Source organism: Nothobranchius furzeri, chromosome 5 (genome assembly GCF_043380555.1).
Source record: "Nothobranchius furzeri strain GRZ-AD chromosome 5, NfurGRZ-RIMD1, whole genome shotgun sequence".
In the NCBI taxonomy this organism is placed as follows: domain Eukaryota; kingdom Metazoa; phylum Chordata; class Actinopteri; order Cyprinodontiformes; family Nothobranchiidae; genus Nothobranchius; species Nothobranchius furzeri.
In genome coordinates, this window is record NC_091745.1 from 49,379,179 (window position 1) to 49,401,980 (window position 22,802).

Sequence of the window (22,802 nt, forward strand, 5' to 3'; positions counted from 1 at the left end):
AAGATATTCAACATGTTGCATTGTCTTGCTCTGATTTTCAGGATAAACAAGCGTGCTGCTGGTTGAGTGTAATGTGTAGCCAGCTGCTCACTCTTTTGTTTTATTTGTTTTGTTTATTTACTCCAAAGTCACGTTTGGTTCATGTGTCCTTCTTGCTGAGCGGCTGCACACCTGTAAGGTTGTTTAACTCCTTGTGAATCCACCCTCAGAGGATGAAACACCTGTGTCGCATTTCTGATGCTTGTTTTTTATCTTCCCAGTGCTACTTTGATGACTTCACATACCTGTAATTCTCCTCTGTGGAGCAGACTGATGATGAAGAATGACATGACGAAGAAGCAAGGCCTTCATTAAGTACCGAGGACAATAAAGATGGACACCGGCGGCTACTTCTCCTCCCCCATCACCTCTCATCGAAATAACAAACCCTTCTAAATCCCATCCCAGTGATCTCCGATCCGATGATCGTTCCCCTCTGAGTTCCTCGGTTCTCCTCTGGGCCTGTTAGAACGTACAGAAGGTCTGCTGTAGGTTGTAGATATGCCGTATCAACTGGAGTCTGTATCAGTGTCTTTGCTCGGCTCTCTCTGAGGTTCTGGTCGGACCCACACAGAGCTTCCATCACTTGTGTGTGTGTGTGTGTGTGTGTGTGTGTGTGTGTGTGTGTGTGTGTGTGTGTGTGTGTGTGTGTGTGTGTGTGTGTGTGTGTGTGTGTGTGTGTGTGTGTGTGTGTGTGTGTGTGCGTGCGTGCGTGCGTGCGTGCGTGCGTGCGTGCGTGCGTGCGTGCGTGCGTGCGTGTGTGTGTGGAACAACAGGAGGTGCTGTAGGTGGGATCACTTCACCTGCATGGGACCTGTGAGGTTTGTTCTCCACTTTCTTCTCTTTTTTTAACTGATTTTTTTTCTTTTACTTTGAAACTTGAGGACGTCGTTTCATCGGCCGTGCTGCAACAACAAGGACAGGTCATGGTATGCTACTATGCATATGCTCCCAACTTTAGATTTGGTGACGTCTCACAGATGAAGTGAAGGACGATGAAGAGCATCCTTCTCTCCGTCGTATGTTCTTGTTTTGATTTAATTCCTTTTCAGTAACAAGCAGCAGGTCTTACTGTGCTCTAGCTTCTATAATAGAAACGCAGTCTTTCTAGGTATTTCAGTACTGTGTAGGTATTTTAAAGTGCACCTAAACTTGTTGAGCAAACCCACGTTCAGAACAACATTGATGTGACTTAATAATTGTTATTATTATATTGGAAAATGTTTGTTTATTTGAGCTTTGGCCGGCTATTGGAGCATGCAAACCAGACACACCGTACCACAGTCACTATTAATGGTTTTGAAATGCTGCATGTGTAATTGGTCGTCGGGTACCTGGGCGTGTAGATTAACCAAACACATATGCATGTGTGTGTTTTTGATGTGTGTTAATAGATATTAGCTGAGTGCATCCAGAGGAGTCTCCTCCTATCACTCACATTCAGCAGAGAAAACAGGAATATTATCCAGGAATTCCTCACTGATGGAAGCGATGAGCATCAGTTTCCAACAAGAAAAAGCATTGAATGTTCGGATGCTGCCGCGGTTTTTGTTTTTCAACAGAAAAGGCACAGAAAGTCAGAACTGCTGCAGTAACACTGGGATGCTTTTATTGTGTTTTCTACGGGTGGACCTTTCCTATCCAGACATGTCACATGATGTAAAATTTCTGCTGAACACAAAATTAGCAAATTGTGATCAAGTGCCAAATAAAAGCTAAACAGTATTGTATACATTTATACTGTACAATTGTTATATGTTGAACAAATGTTTGTAATTGTTGACTTTTTGTAGTTTTGTATGGTAACTAGTGACGACCGTTTTTCAGCACAAGAACTTGTTTTTGGGTCGGTTTAAAAGGCAGCAATTAAATCTACATTATATGGTGTGAACGTCTTGTGTGGGCCTGAGCTTCCTGGTGACCGCCGAAGCTGTGGTGAGGGAAAACGGATCACAGACGGCTGTCTCTGCACCGTTTGGCGCTGGAATATCCCGTTTTTAATTTGAGTGGGGATTTTACGATGCATTAAATATTAAGATAAAAATAAATGATTCTAATCTAATGCCATGATATAATATAACATTAAAATGTCAACATTTAGAAACTATGGGTATATTAAAGGTGCAATGTGTAAATATTCTACAGTAAATAAACTCAATCACGTTGGAGGGAAGGTTTTACTGAAACAGATTTCCTCAGCCGGCTGGGGAGTTGTCGGTTCTCTCCTTTCAGTAACAAAAGACGTAGGCTTTGGTTACAGTCTGTGGCCCTGCAGTGTTGCAGAATCTGCCTCGTAATTCAACACCGGCCGCCAAAATGCAGCAGTATGGTGTAAACAACTACAGACAGTAAACAGGAGAGACCCAGAAGCCACGCCATTTTTTTCTCCACACTCATCTCGAGTAAAGAAGGCTAGAGGCTAACGCTGACCTAAAAATGCTAACGGTGAATTAAAAGCTACAGTGAATCATTCCTGTGCGGAGCCGTAACTGAAACCTAAGGTAGGGCGAGGGCTGCAGTACCCACATTTGACCACAAGATGTAATTCTAGAGTCTTAGAGCCCCCAAGGCACTTTACAACACAGTCATTCACACGATGGTGGTGATGAGCTACATTGTAGCCACAGCTGATAGACGGGCACCACTGGTCCCTCCGACAACCAGCAGCAGGCAGGGAGGGTGAAGTGTCTTGCTCAAGGACACAACAGCTGTGACCGACTGAGCAGGGCTCTAGCCTGCTCCTGGTTACCGGGCAGACACTTGACTCGTCTGCCACAATTACCCGCGTTATTCTTACATAGTGCACCTTTAAACTAGGTAGTAGACACCTGAGAACTATCAGGCTGCTCATTTAGCAGGAACAAAATCAGTGATTCATGTTGGTTTTTAATTCTTGTTAGTTTCTGTTGCTGCCATACAACTGTCGCCCTCTTTTGGTGGTTTAGTGGAATTGCAATTACTGTAATGTATGGTTTCTGTAACAAAAGCCATTTTTAAATATAAATAAATCTAAAATCAAAAGACTTAGTTGTGATGCTGTGACTTAATGAACCTTGAGACGTCTTTAAAGAAGGCGGTTGGAGATATTTGTGAACAAATTAGCAGTTAGCAAAGCTTCTGGTTCAGAAAAGATTCAAATGTCTCCATCTTGTGGCACAACAGTGACATTACCACCGCTACAGAGAAGTCACCCCTGAGCTCTCCTCTGGTTCTCGAAACTTCATAGATCATCCCATCAGCTGACCTCAGACGGTTAAGGGGAGTGAAAACCCCATAGCCTAGACGGGTAACGGGGAGCCAGACCATAAATGACCCTAAACTCGACTCTTAACATCAACAGGTGACCAGTGCAGCAAAGCCAAGACTGGAGTAATGCGCTCCGTCTGTCAGCCGCATCCTGCAGCAACAGGAGACGAGCGAGATGAGACTGGGAACCACCACAGTACAAAGAACTACAGCAATGGAGTCTGGATGTAATAAAAGTGAATCACCCTTTAAAGTTCTTAACCCTGCTGATCCTTCAGTTGATAAAAACTAGATTTAGTCACCGCACCGACTGGCCTGTCCATGATAAGATCCCTGGGGATGGAGAGTTTGGGCAACAACCCTCCTTCCATCAGTGAGAGCGTTGGTGATGAAACATATGACATGGACCCAAACATCACCTGGGCGGTGAAGGTTCTGGAGTAGCCTAGCCAGTCATCTTAAACCAACCGAGAACCTGTGGAGGAGGCTAAAGTCTGGGTTGCCTAGCAACAGCCTCAAATCATCACAGCTCTGGAGAAGATCTGCGTGGAGAAAGGTCTAAATAGCAGCTACCGTGTGTGTCAGACCTGGTGAAGATGGCACACTGCTCAAGAAAAGCCCACATTCAAAAGGTTCATCTAATCAGCTGCAGTGGGGTTCCTGAGCCTTCAGTTGTTCGCTCAGTCAGGCTGAGTCAAACACCAACAGACCTCCATCCTGAGGTGAGACAGGACACACGCATGGAAAACTAGATTTATTAAGAATTTACATTTGAATTAAAAACCCTGTTAGAGGGTTGAACTCTGGTCTCTGAGCTCAAAACAAAACAGGTATAAATAATAACAACCGTAATAGCAACACACACGCACCAGGCAGTTTGGTCTCCAAGGACCTGGAACGTCTGAAAATGTGCTGGTTGAAAACGTTAGCGACTGCATTAAGCTACTTTAGAGAACATTTTCCCCTTTCAGTGTCAAAAACAACTTCCACCGAGTCATCCGGTTATTTACAGCCCCTGACGGAGGAAACGGGGCGCAGAGGAGCCCCTGCTGCTTCCATCCTGGTGGTGTTGATGTGGGTTCGATCACAGTCTCAGCTGCTTTTTACTGCACCTCCTGGGAGTTTGTTAGTGATGTCACACTATTTCACCACAGCTACACAGATTGGAAGAAAGGATCCCTTTAGGCTCCGGCTGCAGGTCGTCTACCAAACATGGAGGAGGTGCTGGCTGAAGCTTTCTACAGCAAACCCTGCTGACTGTCTGGTTCTGTCCTTTAAAACTAACCGCCGTCATAAAACGTCCCCCGGCCTTGTCCAGCAGGGATCCTCTCGGACTGGACCGGACCGGGTCACGAGGTCCAGGTGAGTCAAAGTTCTGACAGAGTCACACACCAAGAGTCGGCCGAGCTCTCTAAAGACAGGATGAAGGTGTCCTCATTGGAGTAGTGCTGAACGATGTTGTCGTCCATGTTCACCAGAACCCTAAAGATGACATCACAAAAAGGAAAGGTTGGCTGACGTCTTCATTACGGAGAGAGATGCTGCTAATGTTCTTCAGACTCAGGTCAGCTAACACCTGGCTCACAGCGGTGAAGTCAATATTATTATTGTTTGTCTCTCTGAAGCTTCTCACCCTTTCTTGCTCTTTTGGTGAACTTTGGCCATCTTGTTAACAGGAACTGCATATTTGTCTGAAATCTGTCGAGTAAAGAGAACAAATGTCTGGAACGACCGAATGTTTTCTGTGGCCGAGGACATCCGTCCGACCAAACAGCTGACCGGGTGGTACTCACAGCCTCCATCAGGGCTTTGAGGGTCGGGGAGCGCAGCATCAAAGCATCAAACACTTCGTCACTCTCCTTCCTCACGTACAGCAGCACTGATGAAGCCGGGAACGGGAGGGCCAGAAGATCTCCGTCACTCATTAAACCATAACAAGATCTCAAACACAACAAGGTCACGCTACCTTTCCTTTCCTGCTCCACTTTGGTCTTCTTGGGCTGAGATGGACAGACGTCATCCTGACATGACGTCCTCTTCAGGGGACCTCCTCTGATCACACACACATCATTTTAACATGTTGCTATCCCTCACTCGACTTCTAGATTCACAACTTTTAACTGTGAAAGATTTTGTTAGAGCAGAAGGATTCAGAAAAGGCCAGATCACCTGTCGGCGACTACCTCCTCAGTGCTGATGGCAAACACCTGCAAGAAGACAACAACAACAACAAGTTTGAATACAAAGCATGACACAGTAGTGTTCGTTTGTGGTTCCTCACCTGTCCTGCTCTCTGCAAGTTTCCAAAGTGGACATCAGGTATGAAGAGGACCGGCTGGGAGTCCAGGTCCAGCATGCTCCTGAACAGAGTGCTTTCAGCTCTCTTAATGGGAGAGGTCGACCCGGAGCTGCTGCTTCTGCCTGTTAAAGAAGAACATGAGCTCAGCATCCGTTACCAAGCAACCACTCGAGGCACGAAGCAGAGGAGGGTTGTTTGGGCTGCTTTTCTACAGACTTGAGCCTGACTTTCAGTGTTGTAAATCAAACGTTCTAATCATGAAAACCTTTTGTTCGATTTATCCTCCTGAGCTGCTTCTTCTCCTCGTCCCGGAGCTTCCGCTCAGCTCCCTTCAGACACAAACAAACCACAGTAAACAAGGTGTTTTCCATTGCAGTCGTGATGCTAGCGAGCAGCTTTCCTGTGGCCCGGTCACCTTGTCGCAGAAGACCTTGATCTGAGCGAAGGCCCTGTGGATGGGCCTGCTGCTGCAGCTGTTGTAGCTGTAGGTGTCGATCTGGATGATCAGAGGCGTCCCCTTCACCCCCTTCTGAGAGGAGAAGTCTGTGCTGAGACAGTTTACAGAGATAAAGACCTGGAGAAACACAAGAAAACAGGAGCGGGACCTCAAACCAGCAGCCGACTCCACATCATAGACTGTGGTTCTTCTCCTTGTTGGTTAAAAGGAAATGTTCTGAGATAAAAATACAGATGTTGGTTTCTAATGAACGGGTGACCTGTCCAGGGTTAGCATCTTCCTCCCCCTACAGCACGATGGCTGCAGCAGCGATTCTGAGTTCTAGCCCTCGCTGAGCAGAACATCTGGAAAGGATCATCCAGGACCGACGGTCTGCTGCAGACTTTAAACAACTCAGCTACCGGACATGGGAGCAAAACAAGATGCCAGGACATCTTAGGAGCACAAGGAACAACTTCTGGGTCGCTCCTGTTTACTGGCTTTGGTTCTTTAAACAACTCTTGAGCTTTTTACCTGCCGGCGTCAGATTCCATACGCCAGTGCCGCAGCGGGCTCGCGGTAGGAAGGATCAGAGCTGACCCCCCAGTAGCCTTCCTTCCTACACGACTGAGACTGTTTAGTGATCATTTCACCACATTTCTTACTTATTGCTCCTTAAAGACTTCCTTCTTTCCTCCTTTCTAGCGCTGCATTCCTCTACATGCTCTACCTGCACTGAGCCGAGTTCCTAAATGTGTAGAAACGCCTTCAGACACAAACGTCGGCCTAAATGTGTTCAGACACAAGTCGTGAGAAACCTCAAACGTTTTTGTTCATGACTGCATTCAGGATCTCCTGGCTGAACGAGTTCTGGAGTTAATGTAATGAAAAACATTTTTATCACCAAAATAAAAGAACCATCTTATTTTATATTTTAAGGCAACGCAATCAGCTGCCTTCCCGTTAATAAAACATTAGTCATGTTCATACACACTCGACATCTTCCTGTAGATGTTGACCCGACTCAGGGTGGGGTGATGTCTCAGCAGGCAACACTCATCATACACACTCGTCTCATTAGGCCAAACTCGCACAATGATGATAAATCGGCTGCAAATTCAAGTAAAAACATGGCCATGAACGACACACCTCTGAAACTCCAACCACACCCAAATCACAGAACAGATCCGTGTCCATCAGATCTACATCTATCCGTGTAAACGCCACTACCTGCACTTAGCTCACACATTAGTTACGCAGAAAGCAGATTCTCATGCTCCATGCCAAACCACAAAACCAACATAAACACCTGTAGATTTTTCCTGTTAAACAGGATCGACCGCTCCAGCAACAGGTCGACGGAGACGGATAACGGTAGATCCTCCTCACCGTTCCCACTCCGCAGCATCGTGCCTGAACCTGCAGAGGTGAGGGCCAATTGCTGCAAGCCTCCTACACGGCTCCATGAGCTCCCACCCCCACAGAGCAGGGACATTTAAACGCCCCACATGTGCTGCAACGTGAGTGGGAAGCTGCTTGCTCCGTGTTTACGGGTGTGAAAGCGTTCACGCCGATTCCTAAAAGGCTAAATGTTCACGAGGGCGCTGAGAAGTGGCACTCGCTCCGACAGGCACAAACAAACAGAAAAACTGTCATCTGCAGGAAAGAGCCTCCTGGGATGTGCTGGTTGTTGCCTAGCAACACACCAACCAGGCCAAAACACAGATAAAAAAGAATACTTTAGGTTTGTTTTGGTCTACGGGGTCTTCTTCGGGATAAGTTTGGTTTAGAAACAAAGCTTTTGTACAGAATAAGGTCACGTTTGACATTTTAGTTTGTCAATGTGAAACATCAAAGTGCAACAAAAGAGCAGAAACTAAAGAATCTGCAACGACGTCAGATACCGGAAAAGAAATGTCTGATAAATACATGAATTCAAAGGAAATCTTAAATGTCCCAGATTGAAAAGTGGTCAAAAAGACAACGAGTTCCTTTTGTTTATCTTTGTTTACTAGTTGTTCTTTCATCTGCGACCAACGGCAGGAACCCCGAATGCTGCTTGAACCCGGGTTCTCTTTAAGACGGACGGCCTCGCTCTTTCTGGGTGTGTCCTGTTTACGTGCTGTCCTTACAGAGCTGAAACCTGAGCTGGTTTGTCCGCATGTGTCCACTGAGACATCTGGACCAGAAACAAAGCAGGACACATTCTTCTGGCCTCGGAGGACAGAGAGCTGTGAAAGGCTGGAGGCAATGATAATCCACAGGTAAACGTCAGGACAACCCTAACGCCAACCGAGAAAACAATCAAGCGCCTCAATATTCCTCTCGCTTTGTTTTTCCTCCTTTCTTACCTTGGCCTCTTCGCTCACATCCCAGGTGAAAGACACGGCGTTGTAGGCGATTTCCTCCACGTTCCCTATCGTGCTGAAGCTTTCCTTGTAGTCAGCTGAAAGACGAGTGGAAAATGGGAGGAAATACCCTCAAACACATGGCAGCAGAATTATTTAGTTATTAATCAACGCTTCAGAAACTGGTTCATGTTTGGATTTGATGGTTTTCAAGATACAAATAACGTATTGTCACTGATGGTTTCAGAGAGTGAGCCATTTCAGGACTGTCATTTCAATGCAAATAAGCTGCTGATGGCCACACCCCAATTATGAGCCGAGCTGCTGCTCCGCCCACATCAACAGATGGGAGGGGTCTGTGCTATTTCTCCCTCTTGTGACATCATAAAAAGGAACGTTTTCAAACAACTGATTGTAGCATGGTTCCTGAAACTTGAACCTGACAGAAATGGATGGATGGTTTTAATATAGTGTTCTTAGAGACCCATACGGAAACACAAAAGGATGCAAAAAGTGAGATTAGCAGAATATGTCCCCTTTAAGTACGCCAGAAACGTGTTGGATGAGCTTTTGTGGATGACCTTGTAGGCAGGAACATGTTTGAAATGCTTTATCTAATGAGTGGAAACTGGTGGTGTCAGTGTGATGGTGTGGGCCTCTCTACTTCATCTGAGCGAGGATGACCATCTCTAACAGATGAACTCATCCCACCACCTTCAGCAAACCAAAACTACAGTTTTGTTTAGAGGTTTGTTTCCTTTGTTCTGAACAATATCGCCACATTATTTCTTACTAACCCACCTTAAAATAAAGTAGAACTGATCGTTTAGACCAAACAGAATTCTCATTAGATTTTAGTTTGCAGGACAGCAGCAGCTCAGGAGGTAGAGCGGTTGTCCAGTAATTGGAAGGTTGCAGGTTTGAGCCCCGCTCAGTGTGTTGCTGCCGTTGCGTCCTTGGGCAAGACACTTAACCTCCTCGCCTGCTGGTGGTGGTCGGAGGGACCGGTGGCGCCTGTGCTCAGCAGCCTCGCCTCCGTCAGTGCGCCCCAGGGCAGCTGTGGCTACACGGTAGCTCATCACCACCAGCGTGTGAATGGATGAATGACTGTGTTGTGGAGAGCCTTGGGGGGTTGTAGAACACAAAGAAGGTGCTATATCAAATACAGGCCATTTACTAAAATGGCCTGTATTTGATATAGCGCCTTCTAGACTCCTGGAACCCCTCAAGGCGCTTTACAACACAATCAGTCATTCACTCATTCACACACACATTCACACGCTGGTGATGATGGAGGCGAGGCTGCTGAGCACAGGCACCACCGGTCCCTCCGACCACCACCAGCAAGCAAGGTTGGTTAAGTGTCTTGCCCAAGGACGCAACGACAGCGACACGCTGAGGGGAGCTTGAACCTGCAACCGTCCGATTACGGGGTGAGCATCTAACTCCTGTGCCCCCGTCGCCCCACCGTACTATTATAGCAACAAAACATGTCAACAGTGCTGTCCATGGTAACAGCTAACTACGAAGTGCTGTTTAGAGTAATACAAGTCACCACACAATGTTAGCTTCCTCATGCTAACAGTAATGCTAACGTATCGCTACAGCTAGCAGTTAAAGCAGACAACTGGAGTTGACTTCTCACAGGGCACCCTCTAGAGGGAAAATGGCCTGTATCTTCCCACCAAAGGGTCCAGATGTGATACTGATGAAGAACATCCCTATAGGTTCTCAGTCCAACAGCCTTGTTCTGTATCTGCCACTCAGTCGAAACCCGACACCTGACTTTTTACCCAACAAACCCACTAGCAACTCAGGAAAAAGGCTCCTGTCACACACTCGTTTGCACTGGTCTACAGCAAGGCCACGTCAGTACCATGATGGCTGCCACATTACAGAAACCAACTGGCTCATTCCTTTGAGTTTGAAACCGCAGGTTGAGACCTGCCTCCTGCTGATCCTACAGGATATGGCTGCAGTCCAGGCCTTCACTGATTTCTCCTCCTAAAGTTTATGCAAATGCAGACTCACTGGCTGTTCCCTCCCAGCGCTCCTGTGGGAACCGAGGACTGACAGTTATTCAGAAGGAATCATGTTTCACCTCAGACTTAAGTGATTGGACTCTTCTGCAGCTTTGCCACCTGCTTGCTCTTTTACTTTAACTCAACGGGTCGAGGTGAAAGTATTTACCTAAAGAGTGCTACTCAACACCGACATGTGAAGGCCCATAGGCCATCTGCTCCGCTCTGAAACAAGTGAAGGCAAAAGAGCAGCTTACCGATGTCCAGGACTCTCTGCTTGGCAGTGTGCTGACGAGAGTGCCAGTATTTCCAATTCTTCAGCTGATCGTCTCTAGACTTGTCTTCTCCAAAAACAACCATGATCACACTCTAAACGAAGCAAAGGTGCAGTGTTACTGAGCCAGAGCATCTCAGTCCTGAGCTTGTAGATGGATCTCCTCTCTCACCTGTACAATACTGTCCCTCTGCATATCATCGTCTCCAACAGCATGCTGCTCACCACTGGAGGAGCATCCATCCAGCCCATGGGACTGTGTGGTGCCACTCATCCACACCTTGCCTCTGGGTTGACAAAGAGATGGTCTGAAGCCAGCCTTAGACAGCGTCAAAGCATAGAACTGGCCCCGGTTCAGGTAAGCCATCGGCCCTTCTCCTTGTCGCGGTCGTAGGGACATGTTGGCTTCCAGGTTGTACCTGAAACCATCTCTGTAGGTTCAGGAGGACATGTACAGACATCCTTAGGAACGTGTGATTTCTGACTTAAGAAGTACTCGTGAAATGTTGGCCTGGAGCTTTTGGGTGGAGACAAAGATGTGTTGGTTGGTTAGTTGCCTTTTTCAAGCACCAACAAACAGGATATCACAATATGAAGTTAAGATTATGTCTAATCCTAACTCACCAAAACAAAAATAATCATTTCTGACTATTAGATCAGCTTCGTTATGCCGTCATCAGTGGGAAGTTTACGCTCCCTCTGGCGCTAGGCCAACGTAGTCTTAAACCAAACATTGTCTGACCACATGCCTTTCTTTGCTGTTTGGATCATTTCACACTTTAATGTATAAAGTGAACGTACCCAGGTTGGCTGTAGCTGGACGTAGCGACTCCTGAGGAAGGACTTCTCTGATAAATCTGTGAAAAACAGCAACAGATGCACAGATCAGACCTTAGAGGAAACCTCTAAAACAAACAAAACAGCAAAATAAATCACAAATCAGACCTCTCCCTCCACACTGTCCTCATACGTGCTGTACGGAGTGCTGCTCTGATCATCTTTCTGGTCTCCAGCGAGGGGCATGTCATAGCGGCTCTGCTCATAAACCATCCTTATGTGATCTTTGGATTCCTTTTGACAGGAATTACCGGAACAAGAAACTGCCGTGGATGTCTCCGACTTGACCAGAGCAAGTGGTAGACTACCCTCACCTTCCCCTTCTTCTCCTTGGTCATCTCCTGCGACGCTCAACGCTCTGTGCTTGGAGCTATGAAGTTCTGCAGCAGTACTGCTGTTCATGGACAGGTTAACTGGCATGGATAAAAGAGTCTGACAGCTGTGATACAGCAGGTCCTGGCTTCTGCAGTTGTTAGGCATAGAGGTGGGGGGGTCCACGACTGCAACACCGCTGCCAGTGCGTTTCCTCTCTCTGGGAACCTGTTGGGGTTGCAGCCAATAGGAAACATAAGACCAGAAAAAACCTCTGAGCCAATTATGAGGACACTTCCTTTTCAAAGTGAGTCTTATGCACCTTGTAGTAGTCGTACAGCAGTCCCAACGCAGCTGCGCTGTCCTCATCTCCGTTAATGCTCATCATGGCCTTGGTGGCAGCCGTCAGTGGGTTCTCCAGATAGCTCTTCCATGCCTCATCCTCGCTGCTGAACACTCTGCGGGAGGCCACCGACACCTCATTTGGCACCACCACCACCAGCCGTTTACTGCTGATACAAAAGGAGAAGAGAGGAAGTGACGGCGAGCTTCGTTGTTACAAGGAAGCCGATCTGTCATCACCAGCAGGCATTATTCCGAGCCAACGGGTACCCCTCAGGCTGTTTCTCATCTAACTCCAACGTCATCTCCTACATGAGGTGTAGGGGGGAAATCTCATCAGATTAACTAAAACAACTAAATGAAAACTCAAAAACATATCTGAGGACATTTGGGGTAATTACACCATTCTTGTGCAACCTCAGGGTTTGCTTTATGGTAACAAACAGTCCTTGACCTTGATTTCAATAATAACCTGCGATACAAGACTCTGTTTGGTTCGTCTGAAACCAGAGCATGTGTGCTCTCTGGGATGCACCACGTTTGTTAGGCGACACCTGATCGTTTACAGCAGGAACTGATTCACTCGCTCATGAGAAAACATAGAAACGCTCCTGGTTTGCCGCTCTCTGCAGGCTGCTGTCACCGGCTTTCATTCCCTAAATTTAATTTCAACCGTCTTTCCTGAAAAATCAAACATGGAACCCTCCCAGGAAACACCTGGATGTTAGGCTCTGTGGCCACGCCGAGGTAGAACTTTGAGTCCGTTTAGATGAGTGGTTCCCAACCACACACACACACACACACACACACACACACACACACACACACACACACACACACAAGAAAAGTGATTAGTGAAAACTATACAGTCATACCTGTCCGGTTTCTCAGAGCTCTGATTAACCTTTCGGGAATATTTTTGGGATTTTATAATCTTGGTAATCTCACAACCTTAGCACAGACAACCTTGAGGGGACCCCCTGCAGCTTGGAATCACTGGTCTCGTCGCCTCACGAAGGGCTTCAGTTCACTTTTCCTTTATGGTGAACAAAGTTAATAGTTCCGAAGGAAACTGTGATCAAGTTGTTCTCAGAGACTTTGTCTTACCTGTCCAGGTCCATGATGTCTTTAGGACTCTGCAGTTTTCATGGGCAAACGACAAACTTTCCTTTGTAGTCAGAGCAGGTGACGGACGACCAGAACCGTCTCGGCCCTCGCTTTCAACAGCCAATCAAATATTCCCACCAGCTACAGCCTGATCTGACACCTGACAGGTAAAGACAACGGACAGCCAAGATGACTGGTTTAGAAAAGTGCATTTGGGTTTGGTTTCTGGTCAGAAAAACAGCGGAGATTACAGATGCAGCATCTGGGAGGCAGGACAAACGAGGAAACGGCAGGTAAGTCGCTGATTGGTCAGAAAGTTGTGAGCAGGTGAGAAAGCGACTCTCCAATTGGTGGATTACAAAAGAACGATCCACTCAATGTGGGAAAATTCAAGATTTTACTGTTGCTCAAATTAATTCACTTGTTTTATTAGCTGCATTAATATTAATTAATCTAAATTATCTGATTTGAAACATTCATTTCCAGGTTTTGGAAAACGACCCAGACAATGTTTACGAACGTTTACCTTCGTGCAATAAAATTCACTGAAAGAAACCTGCAGACAACGCAACTATTTTAACTAAACGCTTTGAACAAACTGTGAATATCACTTGTTTTCACGCACAAAATAAGTAAAGATTATTTTATGAGGAAAATGTGAACCCTTTTCATTTTAGGATTAGGATTGGGATTTTAGGATGAAAATCAATGACCACCATCGACATGACCACACACACGCACACCCACTTCTCGTTTATCCACACTATCGACATCCACACTGATAAAACATTTCTGGTAACGGAGGGAAATCGGAGTCATAACAGGACACTGCACCCACGTGCGTTTTATGAGTTTTTATAAATTCGCTAATTCCCGATGACGTATCAGATTAGCGCTAAATCTTATTCTGCAGAAAATGTATAGTAGGAAGAATTTGGTCCAAGCGTGCAGAGTTGCGCCGTGACATCTGGTGGTGGGCCTTTTTCTACACACTGCTCAGAGAAAGTTATTATCGATTTTATCATTTGTTGGTTGTTTATCATGTTTTATAAATCACGAGAGCAGTGCTGAATTCAGGTGTTGTTGTTTTGTTTCTAATTATAAAATAACAAGAATTATTTACTGAAGGACCCTGAACGCATCATGATTCACGCATTGAGCATGCGCATTTCGACCAGGTGGGTGGTGTCTGGGATTGAGAAGAACATGTTTCTGGATGCTGTCCTAAAATACAGCGTGTGTTGTTACAGCTGTGTCCTGATGCTGAGTCTCTCCTAGATGTTTAATGTTTTCCACTGCTAGCTAGCACGCTAGCTGTGCTACAACCGGGGCTAACGAGCGCGTGCAAAATAGTTTAAAATCACATCAGTTTTTTTCACGTCACATTTATTTATGAACACAGGCCATTCTTTACTAATACACTGGTGTTGTGCAGTGTTGTTTTTCTCACTGGTTCTTGTAGCGAAGCGTCCCTAAAGTGGAGCAGCGTCATTAACGTAGGAGCTGCTTATGTGACAAACCTGAAACTTCTGCCCACCGGCGCTTTGCTTGTCGGGTTTATACAACCTTTCTGTCTATAGCTGCAAACATGCCTGCCGTCTAATTTTCTTAGGGGAAATTCACAAGTTAATCGTCTTATCTGTGACCCAAAAACCTGCTATTAGCCTAGTTCCGGGTCTTTGGATGTTGTACATCTGCACTGATGAGACGTTAAATTGGAACTAGCTCTGCTTCAGCCAAGCCTTAGTTGGTGAAACTTTCTTGGTTTGTGGTGGTTTCCATCACCTTTTCCTGAGTCAGAGTTTGCCAGCGAGGGTTTACAGGTTATAACTTGATGTGACTTGATGTGCTGATCAAATTCCTGCATCATTTCTCAGGTGTAACATCAGAAATGGCCCGTGGGCACCAGAAGCTTCAGTCCCAGCAGAAAAACGCCAAGAAGCAGGCTGAAATAAAGAAGATCAAGGGTCATAACCAGAAAGCATTTAGTGTACACATGCACTGTATGAGTTCATCAGTAAGTTTGGGTGCAGCGAAGTAGAAATGGCTATGAGGTACCAGGTGGTACGTTAACGTCCACGTTTATCTTCTAGATCTCAAAGAAACTGACATTTTACTGATGATGTCATCTTTGAAAACTAAACAGATTTGTTGTTACATGGACACTGCAACTTTTTACTGTAAAAGTACAGATTTGATGTGTATTTCTGTCAAAAACTTCAGTAAAAGCTTTACAAAACTTTAAAGACTGAAGCCATTTAAACTCTACACTTTTCAGTGAATTGATTCTTATAAAAATTCCAGATATGGAATTGAATCGATTGGTAAATTGAAAATTTGATTACATTTTTTGCCGTAGTTGTACGGCTGAACTCGGAAGGTCATTTTATAGTTGGGTCTGAAAGGGTTAATGCAGTTTCCCCCTGAACTAGTTTCCCCCTGAACTACCTTACCCAGTGTTGTGTCACTGAATTACAGGCATGTCATTAAAGTGACAATGTGTTTACTTTTTACCATTAATCTCTTGAAATATCCATCAAAATGTTTATGAAAATGAATTACAGGATGCCCATTTGTTGAAAAATTTTAGCGACTTCGCAACATATAGCCATAGAAATCAGGTCTAAAACATCTGGGAGTGTGTCTAAGGCCCAAACCCAACACTCACACTTCCAACCTTCAACTGCGCGATCCCGTCCATGGGTGCGGGTGTGTATGGTGTCCCGAATCTTAAGGTCAGAAGTTGACCACTCCCCTTTTGCACTCTTAATTTGCACTAAAAAAGTAGCACGAACAGCATTGAGGTCGATAATGCAATGCTCCCTGTCCCAGTTTAGCACATATTTGCACACTTGTGCACTACGCACTCAAAGCCTTCCTGCACACTTCCTCCAAGTGCACTTCACAGAACACCGTTGGGATGGAGCCTGGGCCTAAGTCTCTGGGCAACGCTATGCTTTCTACAGGAGCCCGTGAGGACAAAACACATTTACTGACGTGTAACAAGGGGTTACAAAAGCTTCACCATTTATAAACGTTGTTTTACACATTTACCTCTTCACCTGTTGTTAGTGATGAAAGGGAGTCTGATGTCATTTTGCTGGAGGTCAAACGATCTGATGAAGTACTCGTTCCAAAATTGTGCATCCAGGAATTTTTGACCCTAATGGCCATCCATTGCTAAGGTCTTACTCTTAACACAAAAATACAACTTGCTGCAATGATTTAGGTGTGTACCTATCACCAGGGAAAATACACCCAGTCACTTTGAGGAAACGGCTAGAAAAGCATTTGAATAGCACTGACCCATATCGATACCCAGCTCTAGTTCATCAGGAGTGTGCATAATCCAAAATCACTTAACAGTTACCTTAAATATCAACTACAAGTGTAAACAAAGAGCAGCAACACCCACACCCACACACACTCTTCTATTAAAATATAATCCACAGCTTCAGTAACCTCTAAGCTTCCTCATTATTCAGTAGCTCTGTCATGTTCTGTAAACTTTCCTCCTCACGTGACCTCTTCGGTCATTGTGCTTTGCTCTTTTTTTTAATGGTGAAGCACGTCTGTTTTCTACCATTAGTAGCACCAGTGTTCTTGCACATTTCATTAGATTTTGTGCTTTTTCTTGTAGCCAAACCAAATTTAAACACCTGAAAAGGTAAGCTAATGTGCTGCTCTAACACTCCCTGGTGAGTGAGCTGCAGTTATCAGCCATAAATGACTGGTGTGGGCATTTGCTGCTAGCCCTGCTGGATCTTCAGAGGAACGGAGCGTTTGGCGGTTACAATCCTTACTCCATTTTCTACTCGATGCTTCTGCTTACATCAATGCTTACACAGAGCCACTGTTAACAGGTGTTGATGTAATATTTATATGTGACGATACTTCTCACACAAAACAAACGTTCACTTTTGCTTTTCAGTTTTCCCCGCTGCATGTTTTTGTTTGCTAATAAAAGCAGCATAAATCAACCAGCGGCTTTAATCAACAACATTAGGCAGCTAAAAGCCTTTGTGTAGGTTCTAATGTTTCTCTTTTTGTTTATTCTCAGACACAAATGCCTGACCCAAAGACCTTCAAGCAGCACTTTGAGAGCAAACATCCCAAGTCTGCCATGCCCCCCTGGTTAGATGGTGTGGAGGCGTGACGTACTCACCCCTCCTCCGAACCCTGATTCAAGACTAGAGTCTTTGGACGTAAAATAAGTGTTTCAAATGATATGTCTTCTTTTCTACTTTGTCTCTTTGGGTGATTGAATTGGTGACTGAGGGGTTTATGCAGGGATGGTGCTCATCTACTGACCTGTGGTAATTTACTCAGATTACTTTACTGGGACCTCTCCTGCAGAAAGTTATCCAGATCAATTCCTGAAGAACAAAGCAGACATCTCCCCTCTGTTGACTTGCACCAAAAAGCCTCCAGGTTCCTGAGTGTGAGACATTTCAGTCTGATCCTTTTAACATGTAGAAGAGCTCGGGAGCTGTTCCACCTCCTCAGGTCCCCAAGTGGTGCACAACAAGCTGCGAAGATGAGTTTTCACAATCACGTTTGTTGGAAGTCTTCTGCTTTCAGCACATCCAATTTAGACCTTTGACAGATTATATTTTATGAGCTCCATTTGGATCCTTGATTAATAATAATACACAATATTTGAGAACAGAACATTCTAGAAAAGGCAGATTTAAAACAAGCGTAATGTATTATTTTGGGCATGTTTTTAAGGCTAAGCTGCACTGAGACTTTTGCTGCCTAGAACATTTCAAGAAAAGTGTAGATGTTTGTGTGAAGAACATGTTCAACACTCTGTGCTACGTGAGAACTGAACTGCTCTTTACACCCAGCCCTCATTTTTCCTGAGCAGTATTCAATCCACATCCTGGGGAACGTCTTCTAGGCAGAAGGAAAGGTTGACTAGAGGCAGCGGTCCCACCCAGGGCCGAACTGCTTAGGGTTTTCAGCCTAAAACACTTTTAGTGGTTTCCTGTTTGACGTGGTTGTACTAAACGATGCTGGTAAATTATTCTGGTTCCCAGTAAACCGTGTCATAGGAATGCACCGCTGTGATTCGATACAGAGGTAGATCATCACTGATGGAGATCGCTGTGTAACCTGTGTGACAGTGTGAGTGTCCTGTCACAATGTCCCGATTGACATGCGCCCTGGCTACTTGGCCAAGGGGATGTCCCTTTGGCAGACTGGTTAGAGCGTATGACTCTCACCCGGGAGTCTGGGGATCGAATCCCACCCGGGTCCTCGTTTATCCACCTTGCCACACCTGTCTCACGGTTCTAAGACATGTAAGTGTTGTCTGTGAAGGTTCTCAGTCATCCAGGTCATTGTAGTCTAAGGAGCTTTGAAAGAAAAGCGTCTGGACTTCTTTGAGTTGCTTGAAGACGTTTCACAATGAGCTCACCCGAAACTCTGGCTGAATAGGACCCACACCCACCCTCACACCTTGGCTCGTGTGTTTATGTAGAAGATCATCGGGGGTCTTTTGTTCCCTCTTCGGGGGGAAACTCCCACTGGGTTTGAATCTGGGACTCTCCACCATTTGACCTTAGAACTGAAGAAGCCTCTCGGATGAGAGGAGAAACGTCTTCAAGCAACTCAAAGAAGTCCAGACACTTTTCTTTCAAAGCTCATTAGACATGTAAGTGTTCCAACACAGAAGCTGCATTAAAAGTCTAAACTGCATGACGCTGTAACTGAGCTCTGGTTCTTATGTTTGCATCAGCTTCCTGTTACAGTTAAATTCATACAGAGGAGCTTTTGTCTGGGACCTTCTGGTGTTCAACCACTGTATCACTGTGCTTGACTGACAACCAGCCATGTTTTTACTTTTGTAATATCTGTGTAATGTATAGAATTTTAATAAAGGTATTTTTATCAAAGCCAACTTGTTTTCATTGGGTTGTTTATGCAAACATCTATGGAGGGTTGATGATGTTTTAGGCATTGCTGGTTTTAAACTCAAGTATTTTAAGTTTAGGTGTTAAATCATCCACATGAATAAATCTCTAAACTCTTAAATTAGATTACACACACTTCACATGTTTTAACAAAAAGCCTTGACCTCCTTCAGTTGGTCCAGAACTCTGCAGCGAGGCTCCGAACTGGAGCAAACAGAAGAGCACACATCACTCCTGTTCTGATGTCTCTGCACTGGTTACCCGTTAACTTTAGAGTTAATTTTAGAATCCTGACTAGAACTTTCAGGGCTCTACATGTTCAAGCTCCTCCCTATATTACTGAACTCTTAAAGCCTTATGCTCTGTAGCGTTAGGAAGTTTATAATGGTCTGCCTATAACAGCTGCCCCTTCACACAGTAACATCGCCAAGGTCGGACGCTTGGTTCAGTATGTTTACATTCCAGGAGAAGAGACATAAGAACAGAAGAAGAACGCTTTTCACTGATTAATCAAAGTACTTTATTTGTGATAAGCTAATCAAAGCATTTGTTGATCATTAATAATCAGGTGAATGATCTGTGAAATAAAGATGTCATGAGTTATGTGTTTAAATGAATAAACAGGGCTGCACCAGACAGACTGATATGCATTACCATGGAAACGCATGACACATTGTTTTCAACCAATCAGAACTTTCGTCTGTCGTAGAGAGAATCTGGTTTGTTTATGAAAGTAGTCCAATCCGGTTTACTAAGATTCATAAACAACTGGGAGATATAAAAAGAAGGCAACGCCATTTTAAGTCAGTTCCACGTTAAGTTCCACGTTGACATCAGCTCTGTTCGATCCGAGCTCCAAGGAGTTACATCATACTCTCAACATTGTTTTCAACCAGCTCTCAATCCATCACCGCAAAGAGGAATACAGGCTGGCCATCTGTATTTCCTGTTTTAAGCTGAGATCTGTCAAGCTGGAGACTTCCGTCGTTTGTACCAACGAGACAACCGTCCTTCAAAATAAGAGTGAACTTGCTGACGCCTGCCCACTACTACTGGAGTTATCCTCAGACGGGCGTTGTGTGCTGTGACCGCTGTTTCAACCAGCTCCAGTACAACCGAGGTCTTAGAACCTGGCAATTCCTGATCTACAAGGGAGACTCCATCTACGGTACGTGGCAAAATGGCGGATCATGTCATCAGCTTCTGAAGCCTCGTGGTAGCCTAGTCATAACAACCAGATTCGCTACGTCAGCCTAGAGATTCTGAACAAAACACACCCACACACACCAACACGAAACATCTAAATCCATATGCATTCATCATTGAGATAGTCCTGGTAGATTGTAAGAATTTATAATTATAGAAATTAAAGATTCTTAAACGATCCCAACTCTCTCTCTCTTCTTGTCTCTCAGTCAATACAGAGTGTTTAAGTAAACTCCCTGATGATAAAAACAACCACTTCTGATTGATTACTTAGATTGTATAAATATACAAAATCAGATAATTAAATTATCTAATTACAGTATATAAATATACAACTTCAAATCACAACAGCTCCAACCCGAGTCCTCAGGTCCACACACCAGAACCTTCTTGAAGTTCTGTATGATCTGTGGCTGTATGTCTTGGACACTCCGGTGAAGAGAGGAGCAGAGCTGTTAACTGACCACTGCCTGGTGGTAAATTGGCTTTGATGGTGGGGAGGAAGCTGACCAGACCTGGTAGGCCTAAAGATAATGTGAGGGTCTGCTGAGAACATCTGGAGTCTCTGGTCAGAGGGAATTTCGATTCCCACCTTCAACAGAATTTTAACATGTCCCAAGGGAAGCGGGAGACAGAGAGTCTGAGTGGGCCATGTTCTTTGCTTCCATTGTCTTTTTTTTTTTTTACCGTGTCCTGTCTAGCTGTGAAGATATCAGAGCTGATGTCTGAATGCCGAAGACAAGCCTTGCAGTTTTATTCTCGTAGGTGGAGCGTTACACCTTCTGCTATATTGACCACTCCTGATACCAAAACTTTATTAGAAATTGTTTCAGTTGTTTAAAATCCCAATCAGACATGGAGAGAGAAGGAAGAGGTGGGGGAGGGGGGTTCACAAAAACAAACAATAAGTGATGAACAAGAATCACCTTCTAGACCTGCAGAGAGAGAAAGGGACACACAAAAATACAAGACCAAAATATCACTGCGCCAACATGAGGATATATAAAAGTAACAATTTTTGCTGAGAAACACATGATAATAATTCACAGTGCATTTAGTGCCAACCACAGCCACCACACAGGTGATGTGTTGAAAATGCTCAAGTCCGTCCTTGTGAGAGCACCATGTGAGCACCTGTGTGCGTAAATGCACTTTTATATGTAAGGGTCCTCTATAGGAGCGTCCAATAGTGAGTGTTAGGGCCTGAGGGGCCACAGACCTGCCCCCAAAGATGTGTGGAAGATGGAGGAGTTCCACGCCCTTGAGATTCTTGGGAGACAGGGAGACAGCCGCTGGAGAAGCCCCAACCCCCCTCCCGAAAGGCTGAAAGGGTGTAGTGCTGATGCGTGTTGTTAAAGGGCATTCTATGGTTGAGTGGGGGGGCTAGGGTGGTCAGCCGCCATGACAATGCTTCCATTGTCGAGGCAGCTGACCAAAGCTGCGGTTGCATGGTTGTCGGTGCCTGTTGTAGTGGCAACCCCTGAACCCACTGGTGGACACCAGTGCTGTCAAGCTGAAGAAAGGGTCCTATCAGGTCTTTTTGGCCTATTAGTATCTGCAGGCTGCCGTCACCTGTACCCATCACTCCAAGCTCGGGTGGTTATGGAGGTAAAACCCCAGGTGTGGGAGGAGTTTGGTGAGATCATGGAGCAAGATTTCTGTACGGCTTCAAGGAGATTCTGGTCCACCATCTGGTGTCTCAGGAGGGGAATGCAGTGTGCTACCAACACTGTTTAAAGTGTGGACAGTGTTCTGCTGACCTCTACTCGGGACGTTGTGGAGTACTTCGGAATACTTCGATGACCTCCTCAGTCCCACCGGCACGTCTTCCAGTGAGGAAGCAGAGTCTGGGGACTTTGGGTTGGACTCTCCAATCTAGTGCTGAGGTTACTGAGGTGGTCAAAAAGCTCCTGGGTGGCAAAGCTCCAGCGGAAGATGAGATCCGCCCAGGGTTCCATAAGGCTCTGGATGCTGTGTTGGTTGACGCAGCTCTGCAGTATTGCGTCGACATTGTGGGCAGTTCCACTGGATTGGCAGACCGTAGTGGTGGTCCCCCTATTTAAAAAAGGGGACTGCAGAGTATGTTCCAACTGCAGGAGGATCACACTTCTTAGCCTCCCTGGTGAGGTCTATTCAGGGGTTCTGGAGAGGAGGGTCCATTGGATTGTTGAACCTCGGTTTCAGGAGGAGCAATGTGGTTGTTGTCCTGGCCGTGGAACACTGGACCAGCTCTTTACCCTTAGGGGATCCTGGTGGAGTTCACCCAACCAATCTACATGTGTTTTGTGGATTTGGAGAAGGTGTTTGACCGCATCCCTTGGGGGGCCCTGTGGGGTGTACTTCGGGAGTATGTGGTACCAGGTCCTCTGATACGGGCTGCTAGGTTCATGTATGTGATACGGGCTGTTAGGTTCATG

At 45.4% G+C, this 22,802-nt stretch overlaps 2 protein-coding genes and 1 pseudogene across 4 annotated transcripts in view; 2 read left to right on the top strand and 1 right to left on the bottom strand.

Moving 5' to 3' along the window:
• Positions 1-3,062, top strand: part of ncalda (neurocalcin delta a) — a 78,280-nt gene extending 75,218 nt beyond the window's left edge. For both annotated transcript variants that reach the window (XM_015949341.3, XM_015949340.3), the window contains one exon: positions 261-3,062. The gene's annotated coding sequence lies outside the window, so the exon portion shown is untranslated. The remainder of the gene's footprint in view (positions 1-260) is intronic.
• A 964-nt stretch (positions 3,063-4,026) lies between these two features.
• On the bottom strand, positions 4,027-13,571 carry LOC107378874 (grainyhead-like protein 2 homolog). Of its 2 annotated transcripts, none has more exons than XM_015949339.3 (15): positions 13,262-13,571; positions 12,135-12,321; positions 11,609-12,040; positions 11,465-11,520; positions 10,836-11,094; positions 10,647-10,758; positions 8,372-8,466; positions 6,000-6,158; positions 5,850-5,913; positions 5,567-5,706; positions 5,455-5,492; positions 5,252-5,337; positions 5,079-5,164; positions 4,919-4,983; positions 4,027-4,767 (listed from the first exon to the last, which is right to left on the bottom strand). In XM_015949339.3, exons 1-15 carry the CDS (start codon positions 13,273-13,275, stop codon positions 4,653-4,655), a joined length of 1,908 nt encoding a protein of 635 aa, XP_015804825.3. In that variant the 5' UTR covers positions 13,276-13,571; the 3' UTR covers positions 4,027-4,652. The 2 variants fall into 2 exon arrangements, with proteins under 2 accessions (XP_015804825.3, XP_015804824.3); XM_015949338.3 differs by having other exon boundaries at positions 12,135-12,324.
• Positions 13,572-15,023: 1,452 nt separating this feature from the next.
• On the top strand, positions 15,024-19,093 carry LOC139070116 (zinc finger protein 706-like; annotated as a pseudogene).
• The last annotated feature ends 3,709 nt before the right edge of the window (positions 19,094-22,802 follow it).